Below are 17,292 nucleotides of genomic sequence, written 5' to 3' on the forward strand. Positions count from 1 at the left end.
CATATCGGCTGACTATCAGGTCACATGACCTGTCAGAGCAAAACTGAGTTCTGCAGCACGAACATATTTACAGGTGACTTCACTTCATTTTTATCTTGAACCCCACATACAAACACACATATGGAGGAGGGGAGTTTCAATAATTCTGATCAATAAAGAAACCAAATTACTCCTTTGTGTCATTCTGATAAAGTAAATTCTTTTAGAAGAGCTGGATATTAATCTTTAACTGAATTAGATCAGCGGTTTTTAATAACGTCTGTCTTTTGTCTGAATATAATGTCACATGGTTACACATGCACGACCACAGGAAATGAGCGTGTATCCCCATCTGCTGTCAGCGTGACTTCAGTCCAGCTGATCATCATGACAGTACAGAAAGGACATCAGTCCATTTACAGCAGCACAGGACCTTTTCAGAGCTGAGACCCTTATCAGTTTCATCTCTATGACTACGATTGGTTTCAGAGCTGAGACCGTGATCCACAGACATTTCCTCCTCCTCTAGAATTTGCCAGATGCACAAACTCATTTTACTTTAGAGGACAAGAAAGAATTCGAGCTCAGCTTTCTGTCATCTTCAGAAGAAACTCTTGTGCTTCGTGCACACACCTGTGCTGGTAAAGAACAGTTTGACTGCCGCTATTCTCATAAAATAAATGTTCAAAACCTTCTACACATGCATACTAATCTGCATGTTTGTGGAGGTAACCACCAACCACAGGTGAGGTCACCTGTTACCCAGATAAAATAGGGAGACTTCCTGAGCCCAGAAACACGTTTACATGGTTTGAATTTCAAAGAGGGTCAGAAGCAGAATGGCAGTGCCTCTGTGGTTAGTACTGCGTCTCAGAGCCCGAGTCCTGGTTTCAAACCCAGGTAGTTCTCCTGGCCCTGAAAGGTTAATGCTGCCTCCGTCAGTCCGGTACACTCTCACAGCCGTTCACTTACTGATTAAATAAAGGTTAAAAATACAAAATGTAGAACTGGAACCAACAGACAGCACCATAGGACACTCTGACCTGAACGTGCTGCTGTCATGGCTGATATTTTCTGTCCCCGCCCCCTCCTACATGTGCACCTAAACAAAATAAGGCTGGAGATGGTAAGGTTGCCATGGTAACTTGTGTACAGTCAGATACTTTTAGCTTTGATTGACAGCATGCAGTTAAAGTGAACTAGTGTCCATGAAAGGTCAGCGTCAAGCCCGCTGCTCGTCAGCCACCATGGTAATGGCGGTTTACATTCAAAGCCTGGCAGGTCACTGGTTGCCGGGCGAGTCTCATTACTAAAGACCATCGGTCTCCTCTTTGTGTTAGCGGTCCACATCATCCTGCTTGCCTTCCTCATCGCCTTCCTTCAGCTGCTCCTCAGATTCCTCTGTTCCCTTTGGCTCCTTCTTCACATGCCCCTCTTTCCTCTCCTCTTTCTCCTGCTGCTCCCCATCTTTCTCCACCTCCCTCACCCGCACCACTCCCTGCTTCTTGAGGTCCCGAAACACCTCAGTGAAGAAGTGGGGATCAGAGTTGATTCGCAGCATGTCGCCGCTCAGGTGCTCGATCAGCTCCAGCGCTCGATCCCAGAATGCATCACGGCTGGACTCCACCAGGAAAGGCTTCAGAGGGTAGGAGATCTCATTGCCCAGGTAGGAGTAGGCCAGGTAGAGACAGGTGAGGAAGGTGGCATGGAGTTCGTGCTCTGAAGAGGTGTCCTCATCCACCGCGTCCCTGCACAGCAGGTACACGAAGACCAGACTGGCCGGGCTGATGAAGCACTGGTCCTGCAGGGGACAATGAAGAACCGTGAGAGGGCTTTACAGCGATCCATCCACCCATCCACTGATCCAGTGATCAATCAATCCATCCATCCATCCATCCATCCACACACTCACACAGAATTTCATTTAAGCTTCACACACTGTTCAAAAAAATAAACATCCTAGATCTGAATGAATGAAATATTCTCATTGAATATTTTGTTCTGTACAAAATTGAATGTGCTGACAACAAAAATCACACAAAAATCATCAATGGAAATCAAATTTATTAACCAATGGAGGCCTGGATTTGGAGTCACACACAAAATTAAAGTGGAAAAACACACTACAGGCTGATCCAACTTTGATGTAATGTCCTAAAAACAAGACAAAACGAGGCTCAGTAATGTGTGTGGCCTCCACGTCCCTGTATGACCTCCCTACAATGCCTGGGCATGCTCCTGCTGAGGTGGCGGATGGTCTCCTGAGGGATCTCCTCCCAGACCTGGACTAAAGCATCTGCCAACTCCTGGACAGTCTGTGGTGCAACGTGACGTTGGTGGATGGAGCGAGACATGATGTCCCAGATGTGCTCAATCGGATTCAGGTCTGGGGAATGGGCGGGCCAGTCCATAGCTTCAATGCCTTCATCTTGCAGGACCTGCTGACACACTCCAGCCACATGAGGTCTAGCATTGTCCTGCATTAGGAGGAAACTAGGGCCAACCGCACCAGCATATGGTCTCACAAGGGGTCTGAGGATCTCATCTCGGTACCTAATGGCATTCATGCTACCTCTGGCGAGCACATGGAGGGCTGTGCGGCCCTCCAAAGAAATGCCACTCCACACCATTACTGACTCACTGCCAAACCGGTCATGCTGAAGGATGTTGCAGGCAGCAGATCACTCTCCACGGCGTCTCCAGACTCTGTCACGTCTGTCACATGTGCTCAGTGTGAACCTGCTTTCATCTGTGAAGAGCACAGGGCGCCAGTGGTGAATTTGGCAATCCTGGTGTTCTCTGGCAAGTGCCAAGCGTCCTGCACGGTGTTGGGCTGTGAGCACAACCACATCTGTGGACGTCGGAGGGGTTCTATTGATGGTTCTGTAGGCGGAGGTAGCGGTCCTGCTGCTGGGTTGTTGCACTCCTACGGCCTCCTCCACGTCTCCTGGTGTACTGGCCTGTCTCCTGGTAGCCCCTCCAGCCTCTGGACACTACGCTGACAGACACAGCAAACCTTCTTGTAACAGCTCGCATTGATGTGCCATCCTGGATGAGCTGCACTACCTGAGCCACTTGTGTGGGTTGTAGAGTCCGTCTCATGCTACCATGAGTGTGAAAGCACCACCAACATTCAAAAGTGACCCAAACATCAGCCAGAAAACATAGGTACTGAGAAGTGGTCTGTGGTCCCCACCTGCAGAACCACTCCTTTATTGAGTGTGTCTTGCTAATTGCCAATAATTTCCACCTGTTGTCTATTCCATTTGTACAACAGCATGTGAAATTGATTGTCAATCAGTGTTGCTTCCTAAGTGGACAGTTTGATTTCACAGAAGTTTGATCTACTTGGAGTTATATTGTGTTGTTTAAGTGTTCCCTTTATTTATTTTTTTTTTGAGCAGTGTATATCACAAACTCACAGAGCTGCTTTACGCTGATCGCATTTCTGAGGCCAACACCACACTTCTACAGGTGGAGCACCAATAATCAAATCATCAAGCTTCCTACTAGCAGATGACCTGCTCTACCAACTGAGCAACACCAGCCACTGACAGGACAGGTAATACTCCAGAGAGTAGTGCTAGTAGTGCAGAGATAGGACATGTAATACTGCTGGGATGGGAGTACTAGTACTGCTGAGGGAGCGGGAGGGGGCTTCTTTGGACACAGGAACAGACTGGAGGAGGGCAACCTCCACCACCAGGGCTGACCTGGACTCAGTTCAGCAGGTGGGGTGAGGAAACTGAAGGATTACCTCGGTGTTATTGTGGACTCGTGTGATTGGCTGAATCTTAAGGTGTCACAGCAGTGACGCCTGGGTGGCTTAGTGGTGAAGCCGGTGACCACATACATATGCTGCGTTGCAGTGCAGGTGGCGTGGGTTCGCGTCCTGGTCCATCGCCAAATTGCCTGCATGTCTTCCCCTGTATCTTTCCCGCATTTCCTGTCTCTCTCTACTGTCAATAAAAGCAGCTGTGGCCAAAAATGCAAAAAAAAAAAAAAAGAAAGGTGTAACTGCAGTAAAAAAAGTGGGGCTTGCTTCGGTTTGTAACACAGAGACTTCAGACAATAGCTTCACACCGCTTCCACTGACTCTGACTGACTGATAGCTCTTAAATCACTGTGACATCATTAATCCCTTTACCACAATGAAAAACTCAATTACAAACAAACACAAAAACACTCAAAAAACTGTTCATGTGATTATCCATCCATCCCCCTTTGTTCTGGACTCAAACCTGCTGCTGACCTTCTACCGCTCATCCATTGAGAGCCTGCTGACCTACTGTATCACAGTATGGTACGGCAGCTGCACTGAGGCAGACAGGGTCAGGCTTCAGAGGGTAGTCAAGACAGCACAAAGAATCGTTGGCTGCCCTCTCCCCTCCCTGATGGACATCTACACCTCCCGCTGCATCAGCAGAGCCAGGAACATCATCAAGGACAGCTCACACCCTGGCTTTGACCTGTTTGACCTGCTGCCCTCTGGCAGGCGCTACAGGTGCATCAAAGCCAGAACAAACAGACTCAAGAACAGTTTCTTCGCCAGAGCAGTCACCACCCTGAACTCACACACTCACCCACTGTAACTGTGCAATATTATATTATTCATACTGAACAATATCTGACATTCCTATATTGTGTAATATCCAGTATTCATTCACTAGTGCAATATTCATTCACCAAGTGCAATATTCATCATCTTCATTATTATATGTATACACATATTTACTTTTCTTACAATGTACAGATGCACCAATGTATGTATATATTTTTATACATTCTATTTTTTGTATATTTTACACATTGCTTATTTCTGTATATCTCTTGATTATATAGATCATACTAGATTATAATATTTTCATAATATTTTTATTTTAGAGAGTTTGATTTTCTGTTACATGGCACTGAACAGGAGTGGCCCTCCAATCTCATTGTACATCCTGTATAATGACAATAAAGGCATTCTATTCTATTCTATTCTATTCTATTCTATTCTGTCTCCACCAGGTGTTTGTAAAGGCAGCAGCCGCCAGCCAAACAAGGGGAGTTCCTTAGATACCACAGTAAATGAAACAGTGAATAAAGTATTCATACAGAGCTCTTCCTGCTGTAACCTATTCCTCAAACTCAGCTGCCGGTTCAATAATCTGTGTGATTGGTCAGATGTTAAAAAACCCCACCCCTTTCATGTGAACCTGCAGGTTAAATCCTGGGTTAAATCACAAGCTAGGGTTAGGGTTAACCAGCTTCGTGTGACCTCTGACCTTGACTGCTGCTGTTTGGGAGATCCTCTGTGTGTGTAGAACGCACTTCACAGTGCGAGTAAGAAATAAACTCCACAACAACAGTCACTTCATGGTGTTTTATAGTTAAGACCCTACAATAATACAGAGAAAACCCAACAGTCAAAACAACCCCCTATGAGCAGCACTTGGTGACAGTGTGAAGGAAAAACTCCCTTTTAACAGGAAGAAACCTCCAGCAGAACCAGGCTCAGGGAGGGCAGTCATCTGCTGGGACCGGTTAGGGGTGATGGGACACACACACGGGCGCTCACCTGCCAACCCTGAACCAGCAGCGCTCGGTCCACGTTTCGGAACCACAGAACAATCTGATTGGACGACAGCTCCTTCAGTTTTACGCAGCGACGACACATAAAGTCCGAGAGGCAGCGAAGGAGCTCACCCGTGGATGCCTGCAGAGGACACGAGGAAACAAGGAGAGGACTTGTAGGAGGAAGCTTCAGAGGAGGCTGTTGTTAAAGGAGGAGGTGTTTGGGTTCTTTTGATGGTTCTGTAGGTGGAACCGTTCCTGTGGGTGGGTGTTTTTGGGTAGTGTTCCCCTCTGAGATGCCTTCTGATGACTTCACTCTAAATTTAAACGCCTGATTTATTTATTTTTCCTCCTGTTTAGACTTTTGTTAGAAAAATTCACTAAAATACTTTAATCTCAGATATTCTGATTATTATTACTATAACTCAGTAACAATACTAATATACAAAAATCATGTCTGTGTAGATTCTCAGTCATCCAGGTCATAGTAGTCTCTGGAGCTTGAAAAAGGCGACTGGACTTCTTTTTGTTTCTTGAAGACGTTTCACCTCTCATCCGAAAGGCTTCTTCAGTTCTCAACCAAATGGTGGAGAGACCCAGGTATTTAAACCCCTGTGGGTTCCTCATTTTTATTATTCTGTTTCAATCGTCTTAGAGTTATGACGTCATAGTTACTGTTATTTGGCCCGTGTGCACTCACCTGCTGTCTGATGACCTCTCTGAAAGTGTAACCCAGCTGTATTTTGTTTGTTCTGTTTCGCTTGCATTTCTATATCATTTTGGTTTCATTGGTACTGTCACTTTAAGAGCTAAGCACGACATCACTTTACGGCAGCGTTACGACTGCAGTTATTAGGGGAACTCCCGGGCTTTAGAGCGCGAGCGCGGCTGCAGAGCAAAGACTTGCCAGTCTCCGTCTACCTGCTGCATATCTGCTGACTGCTTTATGCCTGATAATGTGATGTTTTCCTGCTAGGTGAGCATTATTGGTAACGTGCTATGTTGTCTGTGTTATGATTTTACGTTTCACGATTGTACCAGGTCGTCGGTAATTCAACATAAGTTAAGAGACCCAACGCTTGTCTTACCGTGGGTATTGTGAGTTAAGATGACTGTTTGCTACTCCTGTTAGTCGTGTTGACCATGTTAGCCATGTTAAGTGAAACATTTAACTTTTATCAATGTCCAAGAGGTGTTGTTTTGGAGGAAATGCAATTTATGTCAACTTAACAGTGTTGATTATTTTATTTAGTTATATTTTTGTGATATATAATATTATACTCTGTTTCAAAATGGAGACCACTGCAGTTACTAGGGGAACGGAACTCCCGGGCTTTAGAGCGCGAGCGCGGCTGCAGAGCAAAGACTTGCCAGTCTCCGTCTACCTGCTGCATATCTGCTGACTGCTTTATGCCTGATAATGTGATGTTTTCCTGCTAGTGCATTATTGTGGACAACAGTAGCGAGAGCGACATCGCTGAAGTTTACCTGTGCCTTGTGGAGGAAGACCAAGAGGCTGCTGATCTTCCGGCATCTTCAGACAACAGCCACCATCATCTTTCTGGGTTGCCATTCCCAGTCAGGACACCCCGCTCAACTTATTCGTCCGTATGCACCACACACACACATAAATATAGAGCTCTATATAAACATTTGCTCGTTGGCTGGCCAGCACTTTAGTTTTTTGCTAAGGACTCCAAAAGGAATATTTGGTGATTTTATTTTCTTTATTTTACTCTCATATAGAGAGAAGGACTTGATATGTGTCAAGGAGACAAATATAATTTGTCCCACATAGTTCTGAAGCGTGTTCAAGTGAAATAAGTTGGTTGACTGTATTGACTGTACTGTTCTGCTGTTCTATTTTTTTGTTGGAAACCTTATGCTGAGTTGAGATGAGATTGGATGTGTTTCAGTCCAGTGAATTATAATAAACATAACTGGTTGATAGTAAACTGCTATCTGAACCCAAGTAAATTCTATTCATTGGTTACATCCAAAGTAGTAGAGAGAAAATGGCGCCCGAACAGGGACTTGAAAGGCATCCAGCTCGTCTCTAATATTGATGAACGAATCAAAGTTTCGTAGGTTAATATCTGAGTAAAAAAAAAAAAAAAATTAAAAGAAAAAAAATATATTAAAATGGAGTTCTGTGAAATATATGGTTTTGACCCAGAGTGCACGGTAATGTTTAAGGGTGTCCCACGTACAAGTAGACTGGATGATGTAAAAAGGGTCTTTTCAGTGCTTGATGATGTTAACAAAGTGCAATTCATTGATAGTCTCCCTGATACCATGCTGTGCCAGTTTGGCGAGGGTATTACTCCCATGTTGTTGGACTCTGAGTACTCAGTTGCTGGTTCATTTTGGGAGGTTATACAGATCGATGATTACTGCTCCCCTACCTGTGAAAATGAGTCATTCACTCAGAAAGTTGTACCCCTTGCTCGTGCGATTGGAAACATAACAATGAGTTTTCAGGAACAAGTGCACGAGTTGGCCTTAACATACAAAGTGGACCCTGCTACCTTAAGCCAGGCAGCTGCAAGTCGCATTTGTGGGAAAAGCGATGAAAGGAGCCCCATTTCATCAACTCCAGCATCTGCACTCAAAACACAACCTGTCCCTCACGCAAGTCCAGCGGTTTCCAGTGATGTGAACCTTGCATCAACTTGTGCGCAGGCATCAACCGAGACTTTAGTAATCAACCCTCTGCCTGCTGATGTCCAAAAAGTCATAGTAGAGCATATTGTAAAACATGACTCATCAGTGCACCAGCCTCCTCCAAAGGAGCTACGCCTTTTCTCTGGCAACACTCCAAAACCTCCTACGGAAGTAGATTATAAAGTATGGCGGCTTAGAGCCAAGCAGGTATTAAGTGACCTTAGTCTGTCGGAGGGGCAGCAGCGCCGTATGATACTTGACAGCTTACTTACCCCTGCCTTAAATGTGGCTCTTTTCATTGGAACCCAAGCCATACCAAGTGCTTATCTCTGTGAATTAGATAAAGCATATGGCAATGTTACAGGAGGGGAAGAGCTGTTTATTCAGTTTTTAGAGACACATCAGAACAGTGGGGAGAAGGCATCTGACTACCTCCGTCGACTTCAAACTCTGCTACAGGAAGTTGTAGAAAGCGGTGGCATGGCTAAACAGGAGTTTGACTCTCAGTTATTAAAGCAGTCCCTCCGAGGCTGCTGGGATGATTCCTTAATAACTACACTGCGCCTAAAAGAGTCAATTCATGACCCACATCATACCATTTTGACCTTTTCAGAATTATTGCTCAAAATAAGGACATATGAAAAAGAGAGCCAGTTAAAGGAAATTAGGAGGAAGCGCCATATGGGGGCGAGCTCAACCAAAGTCCATACCAGGACTCACTTCAGTACTGAAGCCCTAGAGCCACCTGGCAACAATGTCCCAATAGGACAGGATTTTCATACCAGGGAGCAACTGGAAGAGAGGATCAGGCAGTTAGAGGCTGAACTTCAGAGAAATGTGCCTGTTAAACACCCTCACCCCTCCAAAGAGGAGAAACCAATACGGAAGCCACACCAAAGAACTTAAGGCAATCTTGCAACTTCAGTAGCCCCAGCCACCTCATCAGCAAATCTCTCAAAAGTTGGAAAGTTTTGCTACAACTGTGGAGACGACACCCATTTGCTGCCAAATTGCACTAATCCAACCAATGCTGTACTTGTGCAGAAGAAGCTGTGTGAGAGACATCAAACTAGGCAGAGCCAACTCACACTTAACACACAACGCAAAACCTCTCAGCCAGGCTTGGCTTTAAACAGCTAAGGGCTCCTGCTATGGAACAGGTGGGGGCCCGAAGTCAGACTAGTTCCCTTGCTTTGAATCAGTGTATCACTGAGCCATCTAATGCAGCAGAAATCTCTCCAATCCCTGTTGGACTGGTGGGGGGGCCCTGTGATAGTAAAGCATGGTTGGATGGAGCTCAGTGTAAATGCATCATTGATACAGGGTCACAGGTGACCATAATATCTCAGTCATTTTACTCCCGTTACCTTTCACACAGACAGTTATTCTCAATACAAAGGGCACTTGACATTGAAGGTGCAGCTGGGCAGAAGGTCCCGTATGTGGGATATGTAGAGGTACAGGTTCGGTTCCCAAAAGATGCATGTGGGACAGGCCAAGGCTATCACGTCTTAGCTTTAGTCAGTCCAGACCAGTCGTACAACAGCGAGTACCCTCTTCTTGTTGGCACAAATGTCCTGCCTCTGATGACACGAGATTGCGTGAAGATGGGTGGGACAAAATTCTTAGAAACTTTGTCTATCCAGGCCATTTGGGAAATGGCTTATGCTGAGTGTTGTAGGTTGACCGATTCTCAAGCAAAGAATGCTAAAGTTTTGCGTGTCACACTCAGCAGCAAAGTGCCTGTACGCCTAAAGAGTGGTGAGACATACACCTTAAAGGGTATCTGCCATTCTAAGCAGAGAAATGGCGAGTTTCAAGCTCTTATAGGTGGTGCAGAGGAAACTCCCACACCAGGAGGCTTAATAGTTTATGACCAGATTGTGGAGGTAAAATCTGAATCCCACAATAAGTTTCACATAGCTGTCAAAAACATTTCAGAGCGCGACATAACTCTGTATCCAAGAACTCCCATTGCGGAGTGCTCTCCCATTGACTGGGTTGTGCCTGTCACGCCCAGCAACCCAGACAATCTGTCAGACGCTGAGGCTGCCCAGGCGCATTCCTTGTTGGTGGCTAATGATGTAAAGGTCACACCAACAACCGACACTCTTAATCTTGATTTTGGTGACAGTCCTGTATCGTCCCAATTAAAAGAACAAATACGACATAGAATCAATGCTGAAGTTGCTAATGCGTTTTCCAGGCATGATTTGGATGTTGGTAGGGTTACAGGTGTCTCTCATTGCATTGAATTAGAGCCTCATGTGCCATTCAAAGAGCGGACAAGACGTGTTTCACCTGCAGACTTCAATGACTTGAAACGGCATCTTCAAGATCTTCTGGCTGCAGGTGTTATTGAAGAATCTCACAGCCCCTACGCCTCTCCAGTTGTTCTAGTCCGGAAAAAGAATGGAGAGCTGCGAATGGTGGTGAATTACCGCAGACTGAACAACTTAACTAAGAAAGATGCTTACCCATTACCTCGGATAGAGGAGACATTCTCCTTGTTGTCAGGTTCAAAGTGGTTCACTGTGCTGGATCTTAAAAGTGGGTATTACCAGCTGGATGTTGAACCCGCAGATCGGCCAAAAACAGCGTTTACCACGCCTTTTGGTACCTGGCAGTTCCGCAGAATGCCACAAGGTCTGACTAACTCTCCAGCCACCTTCCAGCGAACTATGGAGAAAGTGATGGAAGGAATTAACCTCCAAGAGGTTGTTGCTTTCCTCGATGATCTTATCATATTCTCCAGCTCACTTGAGGAGCATGAGGAGAGGTTAATGAAGGTCCTCAGACGTATCGCAGATTTTGGCCTCAAACTGTCCCCTGCCAAATGCAAATTTTTTCAGACTTCTGTGAAGTATTTAGGGCATGTGAGATCTGCACAGGGAATAGAACCTGATCCAGAAAAGGTGGCAGCTGTAAAAGAATGGCCCCGCCCTCAAACAACTAAGGAGCTGCGGTCATTCTTAGGTTTCACTGGTTATTATAGACGTTTTGTGAGGGATTATGCCAAGGTGGTGAGACCCCTGAATGATTTGTTGAAAGGAGACTGGAGCCCCAGGCATAAAAATTCCAGTCATTGGCCTCGTAAACAGTCACATCTGCTTGGAGACAGATGGACTCTTGCATGTCAAGTTGCATTTGAGCTTATCACTGAAAAACTAACATCAGCTCCTGTGCTTGCTTTCTCTAACTGGCAGCTCCCCTATTTGCTCCATACAGATGCTAGCATGACAGGTTTAGGTGCAGCCCTTTATCAGGTTCAGGATGGTCAGACCAGAGTGATAGCTTATGCAAGTCGTGGTCTTTCTAAAAGTGAAAGGAATTATCCGGTGCATAAGTTAGAGTTTCTCGCTCTTAAATGGGCGGTCAGTGAGAAGTTCCATGACTATTTGTATGGGGCTAGTTTCAAAGTACTGACAGATAATAATCCGCTAACATATGTGTTGACCAGCATTAAGCTTGATGCCACGAGTCACAGGTGGCTGGCGGCGCTGTCATTGTACAACTTTGACATTCATTACAAGTCTGGTCAACATAATGTTGATGCTGATGGGCTCTCCAGGAGACCCCATGAGCCACCTCAAGACGATGACGAGTCCCAAGACATAGACAGGAGAATCACTACCCTTCTGGATCGTGCCAGACCATTCTCTGATGAGTTTAAGGTTTTGGATGAAGAAGCAGTAAAGAGCTTGTATGTGTGCTTCGGTGTGACCAATGTTACAGACTCAAATGACAGACAGGAAATGGATAGGGAGATACCTGCGGTTGAGACACTCTTGTGTGATGAAGATGCTGTCCCAGAGGACCTGGAAGACCCAGTTCTAGAGCTAGGTCTCTCTGCATTACCTGAAATGTCAGGGGAGGACTGGTATCATTTACAGAGAGAAGATGCTTCTCTGGCGAGAGTCAGAGAATGAGCCCTGTACTAAGACATTTAACCCCTTAACTGGCAGCAAAAAAATCACCTGACAAAAACTACATAACGCCTTCTGGTTATTATTGGCTCTGAAAAACCCATTTCATAGCCTATTAATCGGCTGCGTCTGGTCCGCGGGCCGAATGAAGTGCATTTATATGGCAGGCTAGACCCGCCCATTTTGACTGACACCTCATTCGGCCAATAATGTTAAGAAATGGGTTTCCCAGAGCCAATAATACTCAGAGGGCGTCACGTAGCTTTGTCAGGTGATTTGGTGCAGCCAGTTACATGATTGGCCGAATGACGTGTCAATAAAAATGGGAGGGTCTAGCCTGCCATATAAAAGGGACTACAAACGGCCCGTCACCGGGCCCTTGCCAGTTAAGGGGTTAAAATGGTTGATGGGCCAGAGGTGACTTTACTTTTAAGAGAGAAGTCGAAACTAGTTCTGATTGGAGGAGTGCTATACCGTAAAGTTTTCAACCAAAGAAGTGAAGCTTTTAATCAGCTGGTTCTTCCTAGCAGCCACAGAGAGAGAGCATTTGAAGGTGTCCATATTGAGACGGGGCATATGGGCATAGAAAGAACTCTGGAGCTTGCTAGAGCAAGGTTTTTCTGGCCAAAAATGGCTAAGGATATTGAGGCGAGGTGTAAGACTTGTGAGAGGTGTGTGAGAAGAAAGGCAAGGGTACAAAGAGCATCTAAATTAGTAAACATCAAAGTCAGCGGTCCTCTTGAGTTGGTTTGCATGGATTTTTTATCTTTGGAACCTGACTCCAAGGACACTCGAAACATTTTGGTGATAACAGATCACTATACTAAATATGCGCAGGCATATCCAACCAGAGATCAGACTGCAAAAACTGTTGCAGCGGTGTTGTGGGAGAACTTTATAAGTCACTATGGTTTTCCCCGCCGGCTGCATAGTGATCAGGGGGCCTGTTTTGAGTCAGAAGTGGTGGCAGAACTTTGTAAGCATGCAGGAATTTCTAAATCTCGAACTACACCCTACCACCCAAGAGGGAACCCAGTAGAAAGATTCAACAGAACTCTGCTTGATCTCTTGGGAACGCTGGAGGACAAAAAGAAAGAGGAATGGAGAAAATATGTTAGGCCTCTGGTGCACGCCTATAATTGTACCAGAAATGATGTGACTGGGGAAGCTCCTTTTCTTTTAATGTTTGGCAGAGGACCGCGTCTCCCCATTGATCTCTGTTTTGGCATCAGCCCTCGAGGTTACAACCACAGAACACACTCACAATATGTGAGAGACCTAAAGAAAAGACTTAGACATGCATATGAGTTGGCATCTAAAAATGCAGAGAAGAGACTGTTGTTAAACAAAAGGCGTTGGGATGCCAAAGTGACTGCCCTGCCTTTAGGAGTAGGTGACAGAGTCCTTATAAGGAATCTGAGCCTAAGAAAGAAACACAAGATCTCCGATAAGTGGGAACCTGTTGTTCATATTGTTGTCAAACAGCCTGATGAAAGTATCCCAGTCTATGTTGTCACACCAGAGGATGGAGGGGGCACAGAGAGGGTTCTGCATCGAGACATGCTTCTTCCCTGCAGATTCCTACCCGTAACCTGGAGATCTGATGCTGGAGACAGTGTTGCCCAGATTTCCCCGCTACAGTCTTCAGTGACAACTGACGAGGAGGACATTGTGACAAACACATCTGCTGTGGAAGAATATACTGAGCAGGAACCACAGTGTGAGGCCTCAGGAACTGCTATGCAGAGCATACCATCATCTCAAAATACCCTGAATCCTAATGCTTCTGAGTTCATTTCAGAACAGACAGATTTGGCAGGGTCAGTGACTGAGGCCAGTTCAGTTTTGCCAAGAACAAGACCTCAAAGAAGGCGAGTCCAACCAGCCTACCTCAGTGACTATCAGGTCGGCTCTAAAGTTCATTACCAACCTCACAGTTTATCTTCACCCACACAGCATACACTGCTGTGTAGTTTTTTGGTGTCCTTACAACAGCAACTTACAGGGCTAGTGCAGTCCCTGGCTACTGGTAGTGACGAGGACGTCACATTTTAAGTGGGGGAGGATGTAACCCAGCTGTATTTTGTTTGTTCTGTTTCGTTTGCATTTCTATATCATTTTGGTTTCATTGGTACTGTCGCTTTAAGAGCTAAGCACGACATCACTTTACGGCAGCGTTACGACTGCAGTTATTAGGGGAACTCCCGGGCTTTAGAGCGCGAGCGCGGTTGCAGAGCAAAGACTTGCCAGTCTCCGTCTACCTGCTGCATATCTGCTGACTGCTTTATGCCTGATAATGTGATGTTTTCCTGCTAGGTGAGCATTATTGGTAACGTGCTATGTTGTCTGTGTTATGATTTTACGTTTCACGATTGTACCAGGTCGTCGGTAATTCAACATAAGTTAAGAGACCCAACGCTTGTCTTACCGTGGGTATTGTGAGTTAAGATGACTGTTTGCTACTCCTGTTAGTCGTGTTGACCATGTTAGCCATGTTAAGTGAAACATTTAACTTTTATCAATGTCCAAGAGGTGTTGTTTTGGAGGAAATGCAATTTATGTCAACTTAACAGTGTTGATTATTTTATTTAGTTATATTTTTGTGATATATAATATTATACTCTGTTTCAAAATGGAGACCACTGCAGTTACTAGGGGAACGGAACTCCCGGGCTTTAGAGAGCGAGCGCGGCTGCAGAGCAAAGACTTGCCAGTCTCCGTCTACCTGCTGCATATCTGCTGACTGCTTTATGCCTGATAATGTGATGTTTTCCTGCTAGTGCATTATTGTGGACAACAATAGCGAGAGCGACATCGCTGAAGTTTACCTGTGCCTTGTGGAGGAAGACCAAGAGGCTGCTGATCTTCCGGCATCTTCAGACAACAGCCACCATCATCTTTCTGGGTTGCCATTCCCAGTCAGGACACCCCGCTCAACTTATTCGTCCGTATGCACCACACACACACATAAATATAGAGCTCTATATAAACATTTGCTCGTTGGCTGGCCAGCACTTTAGTTTTTTGCTAAGGACTCCAAAAGGAATATTTGGTGATTTTATTTTCTTTATTTTACTCTCATATAGAGAGAAGGACTTGATATGTGTCAAGGAGACAAATATAATTTGTCCCACATAGTTCTGAAGCGTGTTCAAGTGAAATAAGTTGGTTGACTGTATTGACTGTACTGTTCTGCTGTTCTATTTTTTTGTTGGAAACCTTATGCTGAGTTGAGATGAGATTGGATGTGTTTCAGTCCAGTGAATTATAATAAACAGAACTGGTTGATAGTAAACTGCTATCTGAACCCAAGTAAATTCTATTCATTGGTTACAAAAGCACCTGCTTCTCACTGACTCACCCCACATGTAGCACCCACCTGAACCACCACCCTCCGCGGGGACAGCTCGGGCCGACCCTGCCTCTGGTTCTGGTCCGGGACCGTGGGCACGGGGACCGGGATGGGTCTGTGTTTGTGTCCGGATTTCGGTGCTCTGAGTTCGCGGTGTTCCCGCTGCACGTGCCCGGGCTCGGACACTGCGGGCTTCACCTTCGTCCCCCCCTTCCTCTTCGCTCGAGCGGCCACGAGCCGTTTCTTCCAGCTGAGCGCGTGCAGCAGCACCGGGTGTCCCTTCTTCTTCCTTCTCCCGTCTTTCTCCTCCTCCTTCTCACCGGACTCCAGCGGCTTCTTCACCGCGAGCTCCTCTGCGCCCCGAGCAGCTTTCCGCGAGCCCGGAGACAGAGACAGTACCGTTCCCATGACGACAGCCGGATGGAGCGGTGAGAGGCTCTGCAGCAACGGAGGAGGAGGGAAGGAGGGAGGGTGGAGGAGGAGGAGGAGAGAGGAAGGAGGAGGAGAGAGAGGGAGGAAAACAAGAGGAAGAGAACTTGTCTGTCTCACCTGTCCGCGTGTATGTGATGCAGGGAGGTAGAGCTTATGTTTTAGACGCTGATGGTTAATTAAAAATTAAAGGACTATTGCAGTTGTTTCTAAAAAAAAAAAAAAAAAAAAAAAAAGACAAACTGATGCAGGAAGTGAGGATGCGCCTGCGGACCAACTGGGAAACACCTGGACACACCCGGAGAGGTGGATAAAGCTAGACTTCTCCAAACATGCTCACTATTTACAAAATACACAATGAAGTACACAGACCGAAGTACTGATCCAAATGTTTTCCTGATAAGTAATCTGCAGGTCAAACGCCACTTCCTGTGGATGTTTCAGAATAAAAGCATTTCTGAAGGGACCAGCTGAAAGGCTTTTATTGTGCAGAATCACAGAAAACAGAAGGAGGAACCTATTATAATAAAATATCTAACCAGAACATTTGATGTTTCCTCTGTGATGATTCAGTTGGTTCTGTTGGTTGTTTTTGTGGTCCCTGCACCTCTGTGCAATATTTATATCATTCAGTGATGATTCTCTACTCATGAACAGTGCAGTATCTATCACTCCTATACTAATATTATATAACTAATATTCATCCACCAAAGTATATGTATGTATGAATTTATTTTATTTTGTTATACATTCTATTTTAATTTATATATTTATGTGTGACTTTCTACAGTGTGGTACTGAAATAAGAGTGGCCTTCCAATCTCTTTGTACACACTGTATAATGGCAAAAGAGTTCTATTCTATTCTATTCTATTCTAATACTACAGGGAGAGCAATAGTAGTACTTATTTTCACTCAAATCCATGCTGGACTGAGTAAATATGACACGTTGTACTGCAAAAACAAAAGCATCAGTAGCCAAACAGGACAAAATTCTGCAGTTTCCAGATGTTAGTCTAAGATAGATAATTTTGTTAAATGTGCATGTTTTTCATTTTAAAGACACAGGTCATTCCATCTCAAATCAGCTATATATTTTTTTTTTAGAATATTTCACATTTGAATGAAAATCATCTGAACCAAAGTGTGGAACATATCATGACTGTTATGAAATGTTAGCTTCATATAGCTTCACATGAATATCTCAGAAACTAACATGGAGCCCACTCATAAAGACAGATTGATCATATTTTAGATTGAAGCATCAATAACTGGAAAGACTTCTTTGAGCAGCCTAGTAGGAGAGATGGTTATGAATAATTTTTCTCTAATGTCTAAAATTTTATTTGTAAAGAAATCCATGAAGTCATTACTAGTTAAAGT

General features: G+C 45.0%; 1 protein-coding gene across 2 annotated transcripts; it reads right to left on the bottom strand.

Moving 5' to 3' along the window:
- Positions 1-258: 258 nt before the first annotated feature.
- LOC115795683 (cyclin-dependent kinase 5 activator 1-like) lies at positions 259-15,900 on the bottom strand. 2 transcript variants are annotated; one of them, XM_030751713.1, is made up of 3 exons: positions 15,490-15,900; positions 5,543-5,680; positions 259-1,780 (listed from the first exon to the last, which is right to left on the bottom strand). In XM_030751713.1, the coding sequence occupies exons 1-3, from the start codon at positions 15,886-15,888 to the stop codon at positions 1,316-1,318; spliced, it is 1,002 nt and encodes a 333-aa protein (XP_030607573.1). In that variant the 5' UTR covers positions 15,889-15,900; the 3' UTR covers positions 259-1,315. The 2 variants fall into 2 exon arrangements, with proteins under 2 accessions (XP_030607573.1, XP_030607563.1); XM_030751703.1 differs by lacking the exon at positions 5,543-5,680 and having other exon boundaries at positions 15,508-15,888.
- Positions 15,901-17,292: the final 1,392 nt, after the last annotated feature.

This window comes from Archocentrus centrarchus, chromosome 2 (genome assembly GCF_007364275.1).
Source record: "Archocentrus centrarchus isolate MPI-CPG fArcCen1 chromosome 2, fArcCen1, whole genome shotgun sequence".
Lineage (NCBI taxonomy): Eukaryota > Metazoa > Chordata > Actinopteri > Cichliformes > Cichlidae > Archocentrus > Archocentrus centrarchus.